The sequence below is a fragment of the Lindgomyces ingoldianus genome (genome assembly GCF_010093535.1).
Source record: "Lindgomyces ingoldianus strain ATCC 200398 unplaced genomic scaffold BDR25scaffold_39, whole genome shotgun sequence".
NCBI classification, from domain to species: domain Eukaryota; kingdom Fungi; phylum Ascomycota; class Dothideomycetes; order Pleosporales; family Lindgomycetaceae; genus Lindgomyces; species Lindgomyces ingoldianus.
Genome location: NW_022985200.1, coordinates 540,007 through 557,049, shown reverse-complemented (window position 1 = coordinate 557,049; position 17,043 = coordinate 540,007). Strand labels below are relative to the sequence as shown.

At 43.1% G+C, this 17,043-nt stretch overlaps 6 protein-coding genes across 6 annotated transcripts; 3 read left to right on the top strand and 3 right to left on the bottom strand.

Annotated features, from left to right (window-relative positions):
* Positions 1-6,037: 6,037 nt before the first annotated feature.
* BDR25DRAFT_379022 (secreted protein NIS1) lies at positions 6,038-6,585 on the top strand (the record flags this gene model as incomplete). Its single annotated transcript, XM_033697588.1, has 1 exon — positions 6,038-6,585. Exon 1 carries the CDS (start codon positions 6,112-6,114, stop codon positions 6,583-6,585), a length of 474 nt encoding a protein of 157 aa, XP_033542190.1. The 5' UTR covers positions 6,038-6,111.
* A 143-nt stretch (positions 6,586-6,728) lies between these two features.
* BDR25DRAFT_360703 (uncharacterized protein) lies at positions 6,729-7,665 on the bottom strand (the record flags this gene model as incomplete). Its single annotated transcript, XM_033696292.1, has 7 exons — positions 6,729-6,759; positions 6,832-6,878; positions 6,924-6,952; positions 7,003-7,077; positions 7,109-7,282; positions 7,351-7,412; positions 7,454-7,665. 7 exons carry the CDS (start codon positions 7,663-7,665, stop codon positions 6,729-6,731), a joined length of 630 nt encoding a protein of 209 aa, XP_033542189.1.
* Positions 7,666-9,349: 1,684 nt separating this feature from the next.
* On the bottom strand, positions 9,350-11,504 carry BDR25DRAFT_346221 (peptidase S28). Its single transcript, XM_033694122.1, has 5 exons — positions 11,293-11,504; positions 10,451-11,241; positions 10,367-10,402; positions 9,641-10,320; positions 9,350-9,586 (listed from the first exon to the last, which is right to left on the bottom strand). The coding sequence occupies exons 1-5, from the start codon at positions 11,386-11,388 to the stop codon at positions 9,558-9,560; spliced, it is 1,632 nt and encodes a 543-aa protein (XP_033542188.1). The 5' UTR covers positions 11,389-11,504; the 3' UTR covers positions 9,350-9,557.
* Positions 11,505-11,914: 410 nt separating this feature from the next.
* Positions 11,915-12,770, top strand: BDR25DRAFT_379015 (cysteine proteinase; the record flags this gene model as incomplete). The annotated part of the gene is made up of 5 exons (XM_033697587.1): positions 11,915-12,024; positions 12,088-12,182; positions 12,218-12,289; positions 12,360-12,541; positions 12,575-12,770. 5 exons carry the CDS (start codon positions 11,915-11,917, stop codon positions 12,728-12,730), a joined length of 615 nt encoding a protein of 204 aa, XP_033542187.1. The 3' UTR covers positions 12,731-12,770.
* Positions 12,771-13,418: 648 nt separating this feature from the next.
* On the top strand, positions 13,419-14,980 carry BDR25DRAFT_270529 (uncharacterized protein). Its single transcript, XM_033687215.1, has 3 exons — positions 13,419-13,712; positions 13,793-14,154; positions 14,342-14,980. The coding sequence occupies exons 1-3, from the start codon at positions 13,547-13,549 to the stop codon at positions 14,723-14,725; spliced, it is 912 nt and encodes a 303-aa protein (XP_033542186.1). The 5' UTR covers positions 13,419-13,546; the 3' UTR covers positions 14,726-14,980.
* Positions 14,981-17,000, bottom strand: BDR25DRAFT_306772 (uncharacterized protein). The gene has a single exon (XM_033690702.1). It carries the CDS (start codon positions 16,867-16,869, stop codon positions 15,214-15,216), a length of 1,656 nt encoding a protein of 551 aa, XP_033542185.1. The 5' UTR covers positions 16,870-17,000; the 3' UTR covers positions 14,981-15,213.
* Positions 17,001-17,043: the final 43 nt, after the last annotated feature.

Here is a 17,043-nt window from a genome sequence, read left to right as displayed (position 1 = left end):
AGATCTAATAATATATTAGTCTAGGCTAAAAAGCTGCTATCTAGTTACTAGAGCTAGGGCGTCTAATACTATGTCTAATACCCTCTAGGCAAAACAGAGATTATTATATAACTTAGTTATAAACTACTTTACAGCATATCTTAAACTTTATTTACTACTATAGTTACTTATTAATTTAGATAGAGTTAGTAGTATAAAAAAGATGTTTATTATTAATAGTATATTTTTAGCTTTTAATAACTTAGCTCTACAATACAACATTAGCAACCCTGTAATGCAATGCGCGCCTACTAGTGTGGCTGCATATCTTATATCTAGTTGCACTATTAACTTTATATTTTACATTTTAATTATTAATAAGTATAGACCTCTTTTACTTTTATAAAGAGTAGGTCTTTTCTAGCTTTAAAGCTAACTCTAATAAGTTAAATATATTATAATTAATAAAAAATCTATAGTTAGCCTTAGTATACTTAGCTAGATCTACACTAGGTGTGCGTAGGTGTTTCTAGAGTCTAAGAAAGACTTTAGTGGCATTAACATTATATTATCTAGTAATTTTAGGCAACTACCCCTAGTTAGCTAGCGGCCGCTGTTTAATTATACTAATTAGAAATGCCTTATAGAGACCCACAGTTAGCACCTATATAGTTTGTTTAATAAGATAATTATACTTAACATTATAATGCAGCAGCAGGGGGACTTTTAGGCTAGGTTTTAAGATGCTCTTAGGCGTCTCTAGAATAGCGCAAGCACTGCTAATAACTAGATGCTATTTAGTAAGTAATGTTAGGTTTTACTTTTAGCTAATAAGCATTATAGCTTTAACTTTACTATTTAACTATGCAGTAAATGTTCTAAGGTCTCTGCTATAAACTAGTAGCATATAAGAGACTATAGTAAACTTGTTGTTATTACTTAGGCTAAACATAATTACTTTTAAGCTGCTAAGGTAGACGCTTAGGACAGTAGTAACTTACACAGCCTTCTTCTGTTGTGTGTAGGTGGCTGAGTTATGCTCCTGCATAATATATAGATAAAGGTTAGTCTTGTAAATAGTACTATTAGGGAAGTAGACAATATCCTATAGCCTCTATCTGTTATAGATCCTTACAAGGAGCCTTTAAAGGCAGTTCTTGTTGCTGTCTTTAGGTACAAAAAGCTAGCGCTGTACACTTAGGTAAATAGTAAGGCAGTTATTTTTATGTTTTTTATTAGTTAAGAGTTTTACTTCTAGAGAAATGTTATGTCCTACACACAGTTTCTAATCTACTCTGTGTAGGCTATAACTATCTATAAGTTACAAGGCTTAAGTCTAGACAAAGCAGTTATTTATATTAGTAGCAAAAAAGATTATGCACTAGGTCTTATATATGTTATAGTTTTTTATATTAAGTTGCTAAATAGGTTAATGTTTAATAAGCATTTCTCTTTAGATTATTTAAAAAGTAGTAATTTAGAAACTATAAAAAAGTAAAATGTAAATATGCAGCAAAGAATGCAGCAGTTAGTTACAGTAGCAGACTGTAATTTTTAACCTGTTTATCTAATACTTGTCTAATACCTCCTCTACTATTATATTATGTCTGTATGCTTAGTAATTTATAAACTAATTTATAGCACAATATATTACTTTTATTAGTATAATAGACATAACGTACCTAACGGGTTGGCCGGCCACACAGGTTGGCCGGCCACTTTTGCCAAGCCCCTACTAAAACCACCCTATTCTCTCACAAAACAGCCCACTTTAGCCCTGTATAGAGTAATACAACATAAGATATTATTTAGAGTCTACTTCTACTACTTACTTACATGTACGCAAGTTATGCCTAGTTTAATTGCACTACCTGCATTGCCTTTAACTTAGCTTACCTCTTTTAGCGCGCACCTGCGTCTTTAGCTTTTTCCTATTACTACGCGCTTTAAACTCCTTTAGAGTAGTTAGACAAGCCTTATTCTTAACTATTAAAGTCTTTTTTGCCTAAATCTACTTTCTTTTATGCAATCTATGTTACGTGGCAGCCTTATTTGCTGCTTAAAGCTCTATAATTTTATAGCCTACTCTATTATGTTAATGCCCTAGATAACTATTGTCTACTTCTTATTACCTTACTATATTGCCTTTAGCTATTTTTGTCTCTCTAAAGCTGTAATAACTGCTCTAGTTAATATCTAGCCTATTATAAAGCTTAACTTATTAAAGTTATACCTGTCTTTATTCTAGATACTATACTTAGCTTTTATGTTAGCTACTAGGCAAAACTAGCCCTAGATAACCTCTAGATCCTTATAAAGCGCTCTCTTATAATTATACTTATAATTAAACTTTATTATAAACTTAGGGCAGTGCTTAACCTACATACTAGTCTAGTTTAAGCTAACCTAGCCTAGATTACACTCTGCAGGCAAAGAATTAGCTATATTAGCTACAGCTGCAAGCCTAAAGGGAAATCTGCGTGTAATAAGCTTAAGTATATACTTAACAACTACTTTTTTCTTAAGCTTAGTTAGATTCCTTAATTTAGGCTAGCATTCTGCTTGTAAAGGCTGTCTAGCGCGTTAATTGCTTAGTGTTGTGTGAGAGACATTATAGATAGCTGCAGCGCGTTGCAAGGAGAGTTTTAAGTCTTGTTTAAGAGCCTAAAAAGCAAGCTATATCTAACGTTTTTTAGAAGATTTAATCTAGTGTTGTTGTTAAGGCATTATGTAGATAGGTAGAGGTTAGTGGGGGCTTGGCAAAAGTGGCCGGCCAACCCGTGTGGCCGGCTAACCTGTTAGGTACGTTAACATAAATTAGAGTTTATAAATTAGAGATTACAACAGTTAGATATAAGTATAGACTCTATATTTAAGTTATTATAGCTTATTTAAAGTCTTAGGGTTATTCCCTTTCTACTGCTAGTGCTTTTCTAGCTTAAGCATCTTAATAAACTAGGTTAAATCTACAGGCACAACACTGTCTCTACTTTAAATAGTATTTAGTAAGTATTTTGCATCCTCTGTCTTAAACTAGTAAGTTTAGAATAAAGTCTAATATCTAAATACTATAATTAGTGTGTGTCTAATACCTTATCTAATACTAAACTTACTTTAGATTATTAAGAAATTTATTATTATAAAGTTTTAAAAAACTAATGCTCTTATTCTAGGCTGCTAATTAAATATTAGCAGTAAAAAAGTAACTACCTAATTATATAACATATAATACTATTAGAATTGCCTGTTTAGCCCTTAAAAAGAGAAGCTTAAAAAAAGAAATTAGCAGTTAAAAAAGCTTATTAATAGTAATAAGCTTATAAAAAGCTATAGGGGTAAAATTAAATGCTAGCTTAATAAATGTAGACTACACTTATTAGTTATGTAGTTAAAGACTTTTCTAGAAACTTACTTAGCACTAGCAGTCTTAAACATTGTTAGCAATGTACAGTAGATACCTAGAAAAGCCTAGACACATCTAGTTTAGGTAGCGCTGTGAGGTATTAAACAGGTATTAGGCGTAGCAGCTAGAATGTACTTACATAGAAAATAGTATTACTTATATATAAGATATACACGCTAAAGTTATACATCTTAAGGAAACTTGTCTTTTTGTCTACACTAGCAACTGCATCTACTAGTATAGCTTTAATATATCTTTATTAGCAAAGTTTATTTGCTACTTCTATGTCTATTATTAGCACTTTAGCTTGCATTAGTGCTCTAGCTTGTAGACTAAGATTATTTATAGGCTTAGGGCTATTAACATCTATAGGTCCTGTATCTATAGATTCCTTATCTAGTTAGTAGTGTTAAGGAGGCATAAACTTTTTTAGTAGGTTAAAGAGCCTAGTTTGCTAGATAAAAAATGCATGTTTATTACTAAATTTACTAAGGTCTGCACTACATATAATTACTTTTTAGCTATAGTGTTTACCTTTCTTAAATTTATAACATATTAGCTGCTGTCTAATACCTGTCTAATACTATATTAACTTACTAAAGTGCTGTTGCTATGTTTTTAGACTAAATGCGTAGTTGCAACTCTAGTTTAAACTTTTTATTAACATTACATTTAGCATTTAAAAGATGCTAAACTGCTAGGCAGAACTTATTACTTTAAAATTTAGAATAGTACATATTAGTTATAATATAGTCTAGGTTATATTAGGCATTTTCTTTAGTAAGCTAAGTTTGTCTTTTAAAATTTCTTATAGTAAAAGCATTTATTAAGTATTTTAATAAGCTTTTTTTACACTTTGCTATAGTTGCGTAGTAGTAATAAATAGGTAATAGATAGCTTAGTAAGAGTTTAAATAGTGTTACATAAAACTAATAAACAAAGTTTATAGTAGTATAGTTAAGGTTGTAAAATTAAGGTTATAATAAAGGCTTAAAAAACTAAATTTTTAAAGTAAATAAAAGTAATTATGTTATTTAGGCAGCATCTATACTATGTAGGCTGTTGCTAAGGTGACAGGCAAAACAGCAGTAAGCTATTTAAAAAAATTATATTTCTTTTAAAAATGTTACTTTTACTTATTTTACTATAATGCGTCTAATACTATGTCTAATACTACTTTATATACTAGTTTAAGAGTATTCTACACATAAATTATAAGAGTTAGTTATGTAAAAGTTTATATAATTATCTACTATAATAAAAATGTAGTAGGAGAGTAAAAGTAGCAGTAAAAATCTAAGTAAGTTTATAAAAGTAAAAGTATAGCTTAAAAGTTTGCTATTTAACTTTTAAAACTTTTTTACTTATACTTTTAATATAACTTACTGCGCAATTACTCTACTACTTTATTACACTTTTTATAAGCTTTTATTTACTTTTAAAGCTGTTTTTATGCTAATATTATAGCTTAGTAACATGTTGCATAGCTTTTTTACTTTATTATAATATTTACTTTATTAAAAATGTCTTGCTCTTAACCTGTTTATGTTAATGCTACTAAGAATAGTATAATTATAGTATTAGACATAGTAATAGACACTGCTAATGCATTATAGCTCTCTCTAGGAAGAAGGCTATTACTACTAAAGCTTCTTATAAAGCTCCTGTTTCTAGGCCTAATAAAGGCAAACACTTTTCTAAAAAGCTTGCAGTTCTAAAGAGTTTACATCTAAGGTGTGCTAATTTACCGCCCTTAGAGCGTGTTATGTATAAGAAGACTAGCATTTAGGTTCTAGCTTAAAAAGGAACTAGTAAGGGCTAGAAGCTTAAAAAGAATAAAAGTTTATTAAATTTTATTTTTACTATCTAATACTTATTACTAACTATAAATAGTTGCACTTTTTTAGCAGATTAAGTTCTATTAGTCTAAATAACATAATACTAAGTTCTTCTTTGCAATTACTCTCTTCTGCTGTCTTATTTAGAAGGTTGCCTAAGATGTAGCTTAAACTAATAATAAACCTCTCTACTAAAGTAAGTAAGCACTTTGTGCATTATAAATAACTACTAAGTCCTTTATTATAACTTTAATAAAATGTAAGTGCTAATGTATTAGTATTAGATAAGGTATTAGACTTATTAATTTATAAGCACTTAGCTAGCTGCTATCTATAGCAAGCGCATTACTATCTAGGCTTAAGATGTGCAGCTTGTTATTTGCATTGCTTAGGATTTTAGCTAGTACTTTAACTTTGCTAATAAGTACTTGCGTAGATAGACTTACTAAAAAGTGTTCTCTTACATAGCATTTATAGGTATATAGGTCTTTGCGTAGAATTTATAGAAATATAGTTTATAAGTTTTAGTTTATAGACTACTTTTTATTGTCTGCTCTACTTATAGTCTTCTTTTATAGGCTTCTTCTAATGCAGTCTTCTTCTCTAGAAAGAGTTTAATAAGTGACTTAAAACAAGCTCCGCTTATGCATTTATTTATAAACTGTTATAGTATGTTAATTAACCAGTCGTCAGCTTTACAAGATTCTCATATCGAGTCTGCGAGTATAAAGAAGCGACATGAGACAGTCACCTAGCATTCATCATCAATCACTTTTTGCCATCCTGAAAGTCAACGATAATTGCCCTACCTAAAACCTTTAATAAAAACCGTTCAGTAACTATTTTGAATCCACCTATTTCAAACCAACAGTTCCCAGCCAATCTACGATAATGCGGATCTCAACTCTCGTTTCGACCTTGGCAACCATCGCTCTCTCTTCTGCCCGGATTATCGGTCTCGCGGCACCTTCTACGCTGAAGCCTGGCGATCCTTACGCCTTCAAGCTCCTCACCGAAAACTACATCCAAAGCGTTTACGACGTTTCCGTTGCTTGGGGTTATTCGGCCGCCCCAGGACACTTGCAATCTCTAGGCAGCTCCGTCGGCTCTGCCTACCTTGGATCATCTGTATCCAACACGCTCAACAATATTACGATATCTGCTTCTGCGCCGTCTGATTTAGGATCTTTGGCTGGGGATTCGAAGAAGGTGGTGCTAAGCGCGGCTGTTTACAGCCTGTATGGTGCATCGTCCATGCCAACTATCGCGAACTTCAATGTGACAATTAATGTTGGAGATAGCACAAGCTCACAGTTTACGAGGAATAATGGATTTACATGGGGCACTTCGTCTGACTGTCAATGATGGAGGAGAGCGGGGCATCGAGATGGCCACTGGGGGCACAATGCATCGTTTAACGTTGATAATTTGAAGCGCATCAAGGGATCGTTGGTTAGTGCCCTGCGATGACATGCCAAATCCTCACCTTACAATACAATTGCATGTCTTCAGTTGGTTGATGATTTCAGTTCAGGTACTCTGAGAGTGTGTCAATCCGTCATAAGAAATGCGCAATGCCCGTCACTAGTTATTAGACAAGAATTCCATTACGCAATTGAATATTCTTGATAGAAATCCGTGTTGCAAAATAATTGGTTCTACAGGGGGCATTCCTCATTCTTTACTACTTTATGCCGTCGTACTTGTTGCACAAAACCTCCTTGCTGTGCTCCTGTTGAAGCATCCTTCGCGATTCACTGCTCTTTTTAACGTGTAAAATACCTGGAGTTATTTTACACTCATGTTCCTCTTTCATCCAGTTTGTCCAAAGTCGTAATGTCAATAATTCGTTGAACCCTTGAAAACGGTTCATCAACTTTCATCTTACTCAATCGGCGCTTTCCCTTTCGAAGTCGTGTGCGTAATTCAGTATACTGTCTGGTAGTACATATTGTGTAGCAAGTGGGTAAAGTCTCAGTTGACGGTAAGAATGTGTGCTGGCTAAGTTTATACGTAGGGCCCGCATTTTCTCGGCAGATTGAGTCTCCGGGATTTAGAATTACTCCCCGTCCCTTACTCCAATCGAGAAAGTAGTTAGCTACTAGTACAAGTATTACAGAACAACAACACTGCGGAAACGGTGAACTTCTTCTAACCCACAGCATTCTTCGACTTCACGTACATTCATATATCTTGTTTCATAGAACATGCATAGCGCAAACGGAGCACGCACACGGAGACCTGAATCTGCATTACCTTGAGCAGATCGCTAATAAACACCTCGATATCGACATCGCTAGCTTCAACCGGGTTTGCTTCTAGCATTTCTGCATTCCAAGCCGAAACCTCACCACCATGAAGCAACAGTGGAAATACCACCGAGAGTAGAGGAGCGTACACAACGAACGGAGATAGTTCAAAAATGCTCTCCTTAAGAGGTAACATAGAAACAAGCGGCACGTACCTCCTTTCCTTCCCTATCCCACAATGCACACACCTCTCGAGAACGTGCCGCAAAGTCGCTACATTCTCACGCTATCCAAATACCTGTGTTCATAAAACGCAGTGCGGGTTGCTGCCACCTATGATGAGGTAGCACAGAGATGTTATCAAGATGGGGGAACACCGAGACGACCCCGAGGCCGGCTACGAAATACTTTAGCGCGAGGGCGTCATGAGTCGGCTAGCAAGCTCCATAATTCCATCCTAGTACCCTCGCCAGTTGCTCCATCTGGCCGACAGTTGAATGCCTTCTCCAAAGGCCGTTCGACACCCTTCAACCGTTCAGACAGATCGCCAAGCTAGGGTTAAAGATGGGCATCTCGACGCAGTGCCTGATCTGGTACTTAACGCCCTAGATACAATACTAGACCGGGTCTTGGATTAGGTACTGCATCATCAATTATGAGCTCTGGGGCGTCAAACACTAGATCTTATACTATATCGGTGTTGACAATTATCAAAATTTCGTCTTATATTCAACTACCGGCGCGTCAAACACGGGATCAAGTACTTCGTCTGAGGTATCAATTACAAGTTCAGTCTTCAAACACAGTTTCCGAGGCTACAGCGACATCAACTCGAGGAACCACTTCGTCAGCGATTTCGTCAAATCCAACACGGCATCTGAGGTGTTTAGAACTGGATCAAGCTTAAGCACTACAACTGTGACACGAAGTAGCAGCTCTGAGGTATCAGCCATCAGCTCTAAGAGTTCAAGCATAAATACCGAGCCGTCTCAACCCTCACCCACGCGCCAGAATCGGCATCGATTCCACTAGGACCCATCATCACACCCTCTGAACCTTCCTCAACACTCGCCTCCTTAACCATAACATCTGAGACTGCCCCAGGCACATCTACATCGTCTCCTACACTAAAATCCACCCACCCTGCCAACACTTATCAACCCCACCAACTATTTCCCGGCACCGTTCAAAACCTGCTCCTATTAAATGGACAGATAACTACAATCTGAACGCCAGCGATGGCATGGATGGGTACGGTACTTCTGGCAACGAAGATGAGGTGCACTGGCATTGGTATGGGGATAAGCATGGAGAGGAAGGAGAATCTTGTGCAGCAGGCGCGACGAGTTGCGAGAGCGAGAGGGAGACTGTTACTAGGACGAGGTTTCTGAGGTGGTATACTGGGGACGCTGAAGTAGAAAGCGGGGAGGATGCGGGTGAGGCAGATGGATGGTGAGGTGGCCGTGGTGGGTATTGAAAAGAACAAGTAAGAGATTGGGGAGAGTCGGAAGATGATGGGTACTACACTGAAGAGAAAAACGACCAGGAGAAGAAAGATTCGAATAATGTGAGTGGCAGTGGGAGTGAGAGTGCGGAGAGAAGGCTGAGGGTCGGAGGATTGTAGGAATGGGTTTCGGTGGAAAGGGACGCGCGATGCGATGATGGCGAATTGACAAGTTTGTTTCAGAATTTCCAAACCTTGAATTGGAGGGATTTGGACGCTGTAAGTTGAGAAAAAGGTGTGAAAGGTGAAAACTTCCCCGTAAAGTTTATTCATAATGGGATGGCTTACATGAGTAAAGATAGATAGTAGAAAGGGAAGAAGTTGAGACTGTCGGATGGATTTTTTCTGGTGATGTCTTTTGTCGCTGATTGACCGTAATGTGTTGAATCCCTTGGAAGGTCTGGAAGATTTCATTTTACAATATCCAGTGGGTCGTCAGAGAGGTCATTCAATAGGGGCTCTGATCATCCACAAGATTTGTAGAATGCCGTAGCGATTATCTTCTAACCATTGCTTTCCGAAGAATATTATCTACTCTGCTTCTCAAGAATTCATTCCCTACCTCTCAAACGTTGCACGAACATCTATAACTCGTAATGCTCGCTACCCCAGTCTACCACAAGTCAGCTTCTCATTTTGACAATGAAAAACATGTCGAAATACTCACCTTTCAACCACTCAACAACAAAATTCTTCACAAACTCCTGTGCATATACAATCTGATACGGTGGCAGAATCGGCGTAGTCTGATTCGGAAAGATGCCATTCTCTTCCCAATGGTGCACGCCGTGCGCAATTTCCAACACAGGCTTCTCTGTCGTGCTAGTCCGCTTCTTCGCTGCATCAGCCAAGGGAGTAGCTGGTCTCCACGGATCCGCATTTCCTCCAATGATGGCTAAGCGTGGGTACTCGATATCGAAAGCGCCGTACTTATTGACTTTGGAGACGTCGGAGGGAGTCGATATGTTGAATGCATCTACGCAAAAGGCAGTGAGGTATGGGATATCCAGAAGCCGGGATACAAGAGGCATGATGTCCGGAGGAGTGTTGCCGGTTTGGATGTACCCCCATTCGGTGCAGACTTGGTAATCCCAACTTCGCCAGGCATATTGGGAAATGTCGTCTTGTTGATAGTAGGTGGCGTTGTTGAGAGTGAAGCATTCGTTCTGATCTTCGCTCTTGCAGACAGACACGAAGTTTACGCCGAAATACCCGATGGCATTGAGCATGATGTTCTCTAAACCCGTGTCATTCTTATAACCAGCTGTAAGAAGAAGGTCCTGGACGGTGGGCCGTAGAGACTGGTAGCTGTCATCGAGAAGAGTTGTTGTCATATTCGTGCAGTATCTGTTTTCAGTTAGCAATTTCACATTAGGATATTAGGCCGTCTTACTCGAAGAAACCCGGCCAATTCGTATCAGGGTCCCAGCTATTTCTCGGTTAGTTTTCTATCCTGTCTTTCTAGAAAGAGACGTACTTTGTGCTTTGCCACCCGTAGATTCCATTTGTTAGGACATTCACAAAGTCCTTGTTGTTACTAACACGGCCGAGACCAAAAGCAGCCTTCAGCTCAGCAATTTTATCCGTGTTATTTCCCATGAGAATCTTATCAACCACATCCACCACAAGTTGTGTACCCTTGACGCAATCTGGTGGAGCGAATTGGCGAATTGGCTCGAAATACTCCCAGTAATCGTAGATAGCCTTTGTCACACCAGACGAAGAAATAGCTCCGAAGAAGGTCTCTGGGTAGACAACACGCAAGAAGGCAGCTTGAGCTCCAGCATACGAGCCTCCATATACAATCCACGGAGTTCTCGGCGCGGTCATATCATGGTCGATTCCCTCGAATTCGACATTTCTGGCGAAATAATCGATCTCTGCCAGAGCTTGCTCAGTGGATAGGAAGCGCATATTCTCAACAGAAAGATCGTGGACGGGAAAACTTGTTCCATAGTATCGATGTTCCAGGATAACACCCAGTCCACCCGTAGCTTGAGTGACCTGCGCCACGATGCCTTTTTGGAGGAAAGGAAGCCGGTCAGCCCCATCTGTTTCTCCACCGAGCAGCACGAAGACTGGACCGCCTTGCTTGTAATGTGAAGCGTCGAACCAGTACCTGAGATTAAAGGTGTCGTTTGAATGGGGCTCGTATCGTGTCTCATTGTGGAAAAAATCTACAGGGACTGAAATATTGTATGCTGGGTATAATGACTCGGGGTTTACATCGCGCTTCGCAAGTGTTCGCGCCGCATTGCGTTGCTCCGCCTCCAAAAAAAGTTATTCACGAAGATGTCAGGGTAGTTGGAGGTAGCTCACCTCTCTTCTCAGTTGATACACTGGCTTTCGGCCATTGAGAAGTGCCGCTGTAGCTTGAAGCCAGAAAAAGAGACCAAAAGCGACGGGGAAATACATGCTGCACCACACTACGAAAGGACCGGGCGGAAGGAGCAAGGGAACGCGAAATGCATCCTACCTGTGCTGCAATATATAGAGGAGTCGATGACGATTTTGTTTTCTCTCTTATGGACAAGGGTAGCTTCCTTGTGCCTGTCTATTGGCGCAGACCTGTCATGCTTTGGGAAGGTCCCAGTGTTAGTAACCAAGGCGGCCTATACTCGAAGCAGCAGGAGATTACTTTATGAACCGAGCGAAGAGCGTTTGGCGGGTTGAGAGATCAGAGCATAGCAATACAGTAGGCGCCGAGAAATCTGAGACAGATAATTGTGGTATAGGAATACGCTTGGGTTTTCCGATATTTCGGCCCTGAGGGGAGGATAAGAGGTGGCACTGTTGCGCAAAGATGCATGGATGTGTGCACGCATTTGCGGGGAGGAGCGTCGACCAATCACAACTGCTTATCTCTGGGCATTAAGTCACCCACGCCGTCAAGGAACCAGATCGCAGACACATCGCCATTTCAAAGCAAGAGCGTCTTAATATGGATTCTACAAATCTTTCAACCGAGAAGGACTATCCTAAACACTTCATTCCCCTCGAGTCAAACCCTGAAGTCTTCACTGAACTGATCCACAAGCCCGGTGTAACTGAGTCACTCTGCTTCTAAGACGTGCTGTCTCTGAATGACCCAGACCTACTGGCATTTGTACCAAGACCTGTGTACGCCTTGGTCCTTGTGTTTGCGACGACTGAGGCGTATGACAAACAATGTGCGGATGTGGAATGCAGACTTGGTGCCTATGAAGGGCGTGATGAGGATGAAGACTTTGTGTTCTTCAGGCAGACTATCAGCAATGCTTCGCCCTTTATGGTATCCTCCATGCAGTTTGCAATGGGGACGCAAGGAACAGTATTGGTATCATCTCCGTATATGGGGCTTATTCCTCATGGATGTTAGTTCGGAAATTGAGGTTCACAATTTCCAGGAACCGAATCAGTTCTGGGCCGCCTGCTAAAGAGATGTCTACCCCTCAAACCAGATGAGCGGGCATTGGGTCTCGTAGACAGTGACAGGCTGGAGGCTGCGTACGCGTCAGTCGCCAAAAAAGGCGACACTGCAGCTCCGGAGAACCCAGAGGATGAGGTCGATTTCCGCTACATTAGCTTTGTGAGATCGCACAAGAACAGCCACTTGCTTTAGATGGATGGAGAGCGGAAACGGCTAATCGACTTGGGGGAGCTTGGGGCAGAAGAGGACGTTCTCTCGGACAAATGCTTAATGGTGATTAGGGATCTGGTTGAGAACCCAAAAGGTGGGGATCTAAACTTCAGTCTCATCGCTCTAGTTCCTGTCTAGGACTGCTGGATGCGCACGGGAGGGTATTTTGAGAGCGATATCATGTAGGTAGCCAAGGAGTCACACTCTTCGTGGAAGACCTCGAAAGAGCAAGAAGTGTGAACTATGAAGGACCTGCATTTGTCTTGCAACAGGCGCACGGAGAATTCTGCAGCCGCATGCACCGGACCAACGCAAGACGCGAAGAAACGGGATGCTCCCGAAGGACTTGTGGATGTGTCGGGACGACCAAGTGGCTGTTGTGCGAGTTGCGAAGATGATAGATTCCTCAACGGGAACTAAATATAGCCTCATATGCTTATTTATGACAATAATGCTCTCATGAATTGAATGAAGGCACCCTTCCGGTGAGGGCTTGAAGAGTGATGCAGCATTGGTGAGCGTTGTGGCATGTTGTTGAACTTTTCTCCAGGCCTTGGCATTTAGCTTTCCTAATCGGGAAGGTTTACTGCGAACCCACAAAAGTGTAGGAAATAGTGGTTGAATATGCTAGTCTGCAAGGTATGGAGTTTATCTAAATGAACCGAGGCTATTTTCCAGTCCGGGGATCTCTAATTATCAATTCAGCTCGCTGGTGAAGGTCAACCTCAATTCCGCAGTCGCGGAAAATCTATGCTTCCGAGGTTTCTGCCAAGACGCTAAAATCCGCAACCGTGCTCCTTCCGTCGAACTCGAGCTCTCGCGGCCTCTCTACCACGACGTTACGACCCTCCATTCCGTTCCTTCACCTCGATATATCGTCGCTCATTGTACCGCTCCCTCCCTGCGTGAGACCTCACCAAACTTCCATTTAATCTTCGCCCTCATTGCGCCGCTATGACGAAGCGAAAGCGACAGTATCCAACCCTCCAGCAGAAGCTCGACCGACCATGGTGTTACTATTGCGAACGCGACTTCGACGATCTTAAGATCTTAATTTCGCATCAAAAGGCTAAACATTTCAAATGCGACAAATGTAATCGGCGGCTGAATACTGCTGGAGGTAAGCTTGCTTCTACCTCCCCTTCACCGAACTTTACACCTTATGCTCGCGTTGGAGGAGTTTATATTAATCCATTTCAGGTCTCTCCGTCCACATGAATCAAGTACACAAAGAAAACCTAACAAAAGTCGAAAACGCCAACCCCGACCGACAATCCCTCGACATAGAGATCTTCGGCATGGAAGGTATTCCAGCCGAAGTTGTGGACCAGCACAATCAGGAGGTCACAAGCAAGCATTTCGCCGAGGAGCAAGAGCGGGCGCGTTTGACGGGAAATCCGGTGCATGATGCTTTTGGTGCTGGAGGCCAGTTAGCAAAGAAGCAGAAGGTTGAGGAGACGATTGAGGGTATTAAGAAGAGGATTGTAGAATTTAAAGAGAATATCGCAAACGGAGGGATGCAGATGAATGGAAGCGGTGGGCCGGTGCAGCCCATTGGTTCGGTAAGTACATCTGCTTTCGTCTATAGTCTTGCTTCCGTGTTTGTAGCAGCGAGCATATGCATACAACGTCTTGGGAGGATGAAGACAGCCTGTCTTGCTGGGGGGAGGTGGGGTTCCTCACCGGAGGACACTCATACCCTGCTTCCGCAGTCCCCCCATCATCAATCACTGACTAACCACCTCCCAGCAACCACCCCTCCCCCACCTCGGCCACTCCCAGCCCACTGCCAGTCTCCCAGCCATCCCCGGCGGTCCCTCACCACCACCCGCAAACCCCTTCGCAGCACCCCAACAAGCGCCACAACAGCAACCACAACACCCCTTCCCACCAGCCGTCCCACAAGCCCTACCACCCCGCCCACCTGGCCATCCCAACGCCGCTCTTGTCGCATCCGTGGACGAACTCATTTCGAGCGCTGCGAAGGACGCGAAAGACGTCAAAGATGCGAAGGAAGGGAAGGCAGGCGGAAGCTCGAAGAAAGAGAAGAACATCCGATTGGTGTTTTCGGGGGATACGGAGAGTCCTGAGGAGAGGATGGTGAGGTTGGGCAGGTTTGAGTTTGCTGCTTGAGGGGGATGGACGGATGTGGTGGGCCGAGTATATTAGGGAAATGTGAGATTACAAGTAATCAGGGTTAGGAAACAAAGTTTCCCTAATCTTGTTAGGCCATGAACTGATGTAATCGTTTGGGAGTTAGGAATTGAATCGGACGTGGGTGGAAAGAGGGAGGGACGAATGGGTCGAATATTTCAATGTAAACTTTGCATCTTACAGCCCTGATCATGCATGCATGCTATCTGCATCATCTGTGTCCTGCCCTAAGACGGGGATTTAAATTCCTAGTCCTTACAATCCTCTAGTCCGCACCAGAAATCTAGAAAAGATGCAAAGAATTTCCTCAAGTATACATGGATAACTCAATCATGCCTTGTGACTATGGTGTGCATGCCCGGGTCCCGTCCAGAACAGACATTTCTGCACCCCCTAAATCCCTTATCCGTGATGAACCATATCACATAGTGAAGCGACAAAACCGCCAGACCAACCCCTCTATCCTATTAGTAGTCTTCCAATTCCTCACCCTCTTCCTCCTCATCCTCATCGTACTCCTCGCTCTGCTGATCGGAATCCGAGCTGCTGCGATCGTCACTGGCATGCGCCCACGCCTGACTCTCACTTAAAGCTAATGAATCTCCAAGGTCAAGACCCCGCGATGCTTCTAAGCCCATGCGTGCTTCGCTTGAGGCGGTGGTGCCAGAGACGTCCTCGGCGACGGGGATGGGATCAACTTCCCTCAGCCGTGAGTGTGGACCAGCATTTTCGTCATCGTCATCGTTATCGCCGTTGTCGTCGTCGTGAGAGGCACCACCCGTAGCAGCAAACCCCACACTCTTCCCCGCATGCCCGACGTCTTCGTGTGTCCGCGCGCCTTTCTCTTCCAAAACATCGCCACTCCAAGGGCGACATTCCTTCACAACCTCCCCGCAGCGCAAACACGTCCACCCCTCACCCTCTTCGTTCGCAATCCGCTGCGCCAAACACGCAAAACAATACACGCAGCCACACGCCACGGCTTCGTACGGATTCGTGATATCCGTAGCCGCGGAGCCCACGACGCCTCCCCCGCCGGCAGATTGGGCTATGATGTCTTGTTCGGTTGCCGCAGTGGGGTTTTGATCTCTATAGCAGATTGCGCAGGTTCGTTCGGGGAGGAAGCTGAGTTCACCGGTGGGATACGCGGTGTCGGCGGAGGGGTCCGAGGGGTCCGAGGGGCCTGTGGGACCTGAGGAGGGGGAGCCGCGACCGAGGAGAGACAGGATGGAGGCTTTCAGTTTTCGCCAGGTGCGACCCAGGGTTCGGCGCCAGCGTGATATGCCCACGAGAGGCAGGAGGAAGAGCAAGAATTCCGTGAACGCGTGCCACACAAGCTGTCGGTTTAGGTATTCAAACGAGACTTCTCTGCTCGTCGAATGCGAGGTTGGAGTCAGCCGGAGACGGAGCAGACGGTCTGTCAGGGTTCTATAGCGGCCGTTGAGTAAGAAGACGAGGAAGGATGCTAGACTCGCCATGTCGTGCGCGCTGTTGATGTACTCGGTTATCCTGCCCGCGAGTTTCAGCGCGTGGGACTGCGGAACGGTGTAGTCTTCGGAGGTTGCGAGAAGGTATTCTTCCCATTTCGTCCACCCGTAGCGGCCGCCGATCGTGATGATGCCGTACGCGGCTTTTTGCCAGGGCTTCGGGGGCGGGCGGGCGGAACTCTTGCTGCGTGCGTCGGTGTAGCGTAGGCCTTGGAGATGAGCGCCGTAAGAAGCGTTGTTGTTCCAGATACTCAGTTTGAACAGAATCAACCGCAACGCAAGAAGTATCTCAGCACCCCATGCATCCGCTAAATGGCTTCCGAAATACTTGAGACCCTCGCCAGCCTGGGCCTTTAGTAGTTCTAACAGCTCTTCGTCGAGGAGCTCTGCATCAACCTGACCAACCCTAAATTCCGGCCTCGTTCCTTCCCGTCCCTTGATGGCATCCCACGCGCTCACGCCCACGCCGCCCAGTTGCCCAAACGGAAACGGCAATCTCGACACACCGCGTCCAGACCCGACTGCGGGACTTCGTGTGGAAACTTGGGAATCATGATGTGCGCGTTGCTGGGATGCGCGTTGGGCGCGGCGCGCTGCGAGACGCTCTTGTGCGGCGGCAAAGTCGGCGGAGGGCATTGGAGGGCATTGGGATTGAGAGAGATGCGCGTGGACCAGCTGGGGGTATAAGTAGATGTGGAGTTGCAGAGACTACAGACACTAGCAGAGTCGTGCACGCCGCTGCTGATGCTGATATGGGCTGAGATGTGAATGCAGAGGGCTGGACCGAGGGAGACCTCGGCTTGCACGCGC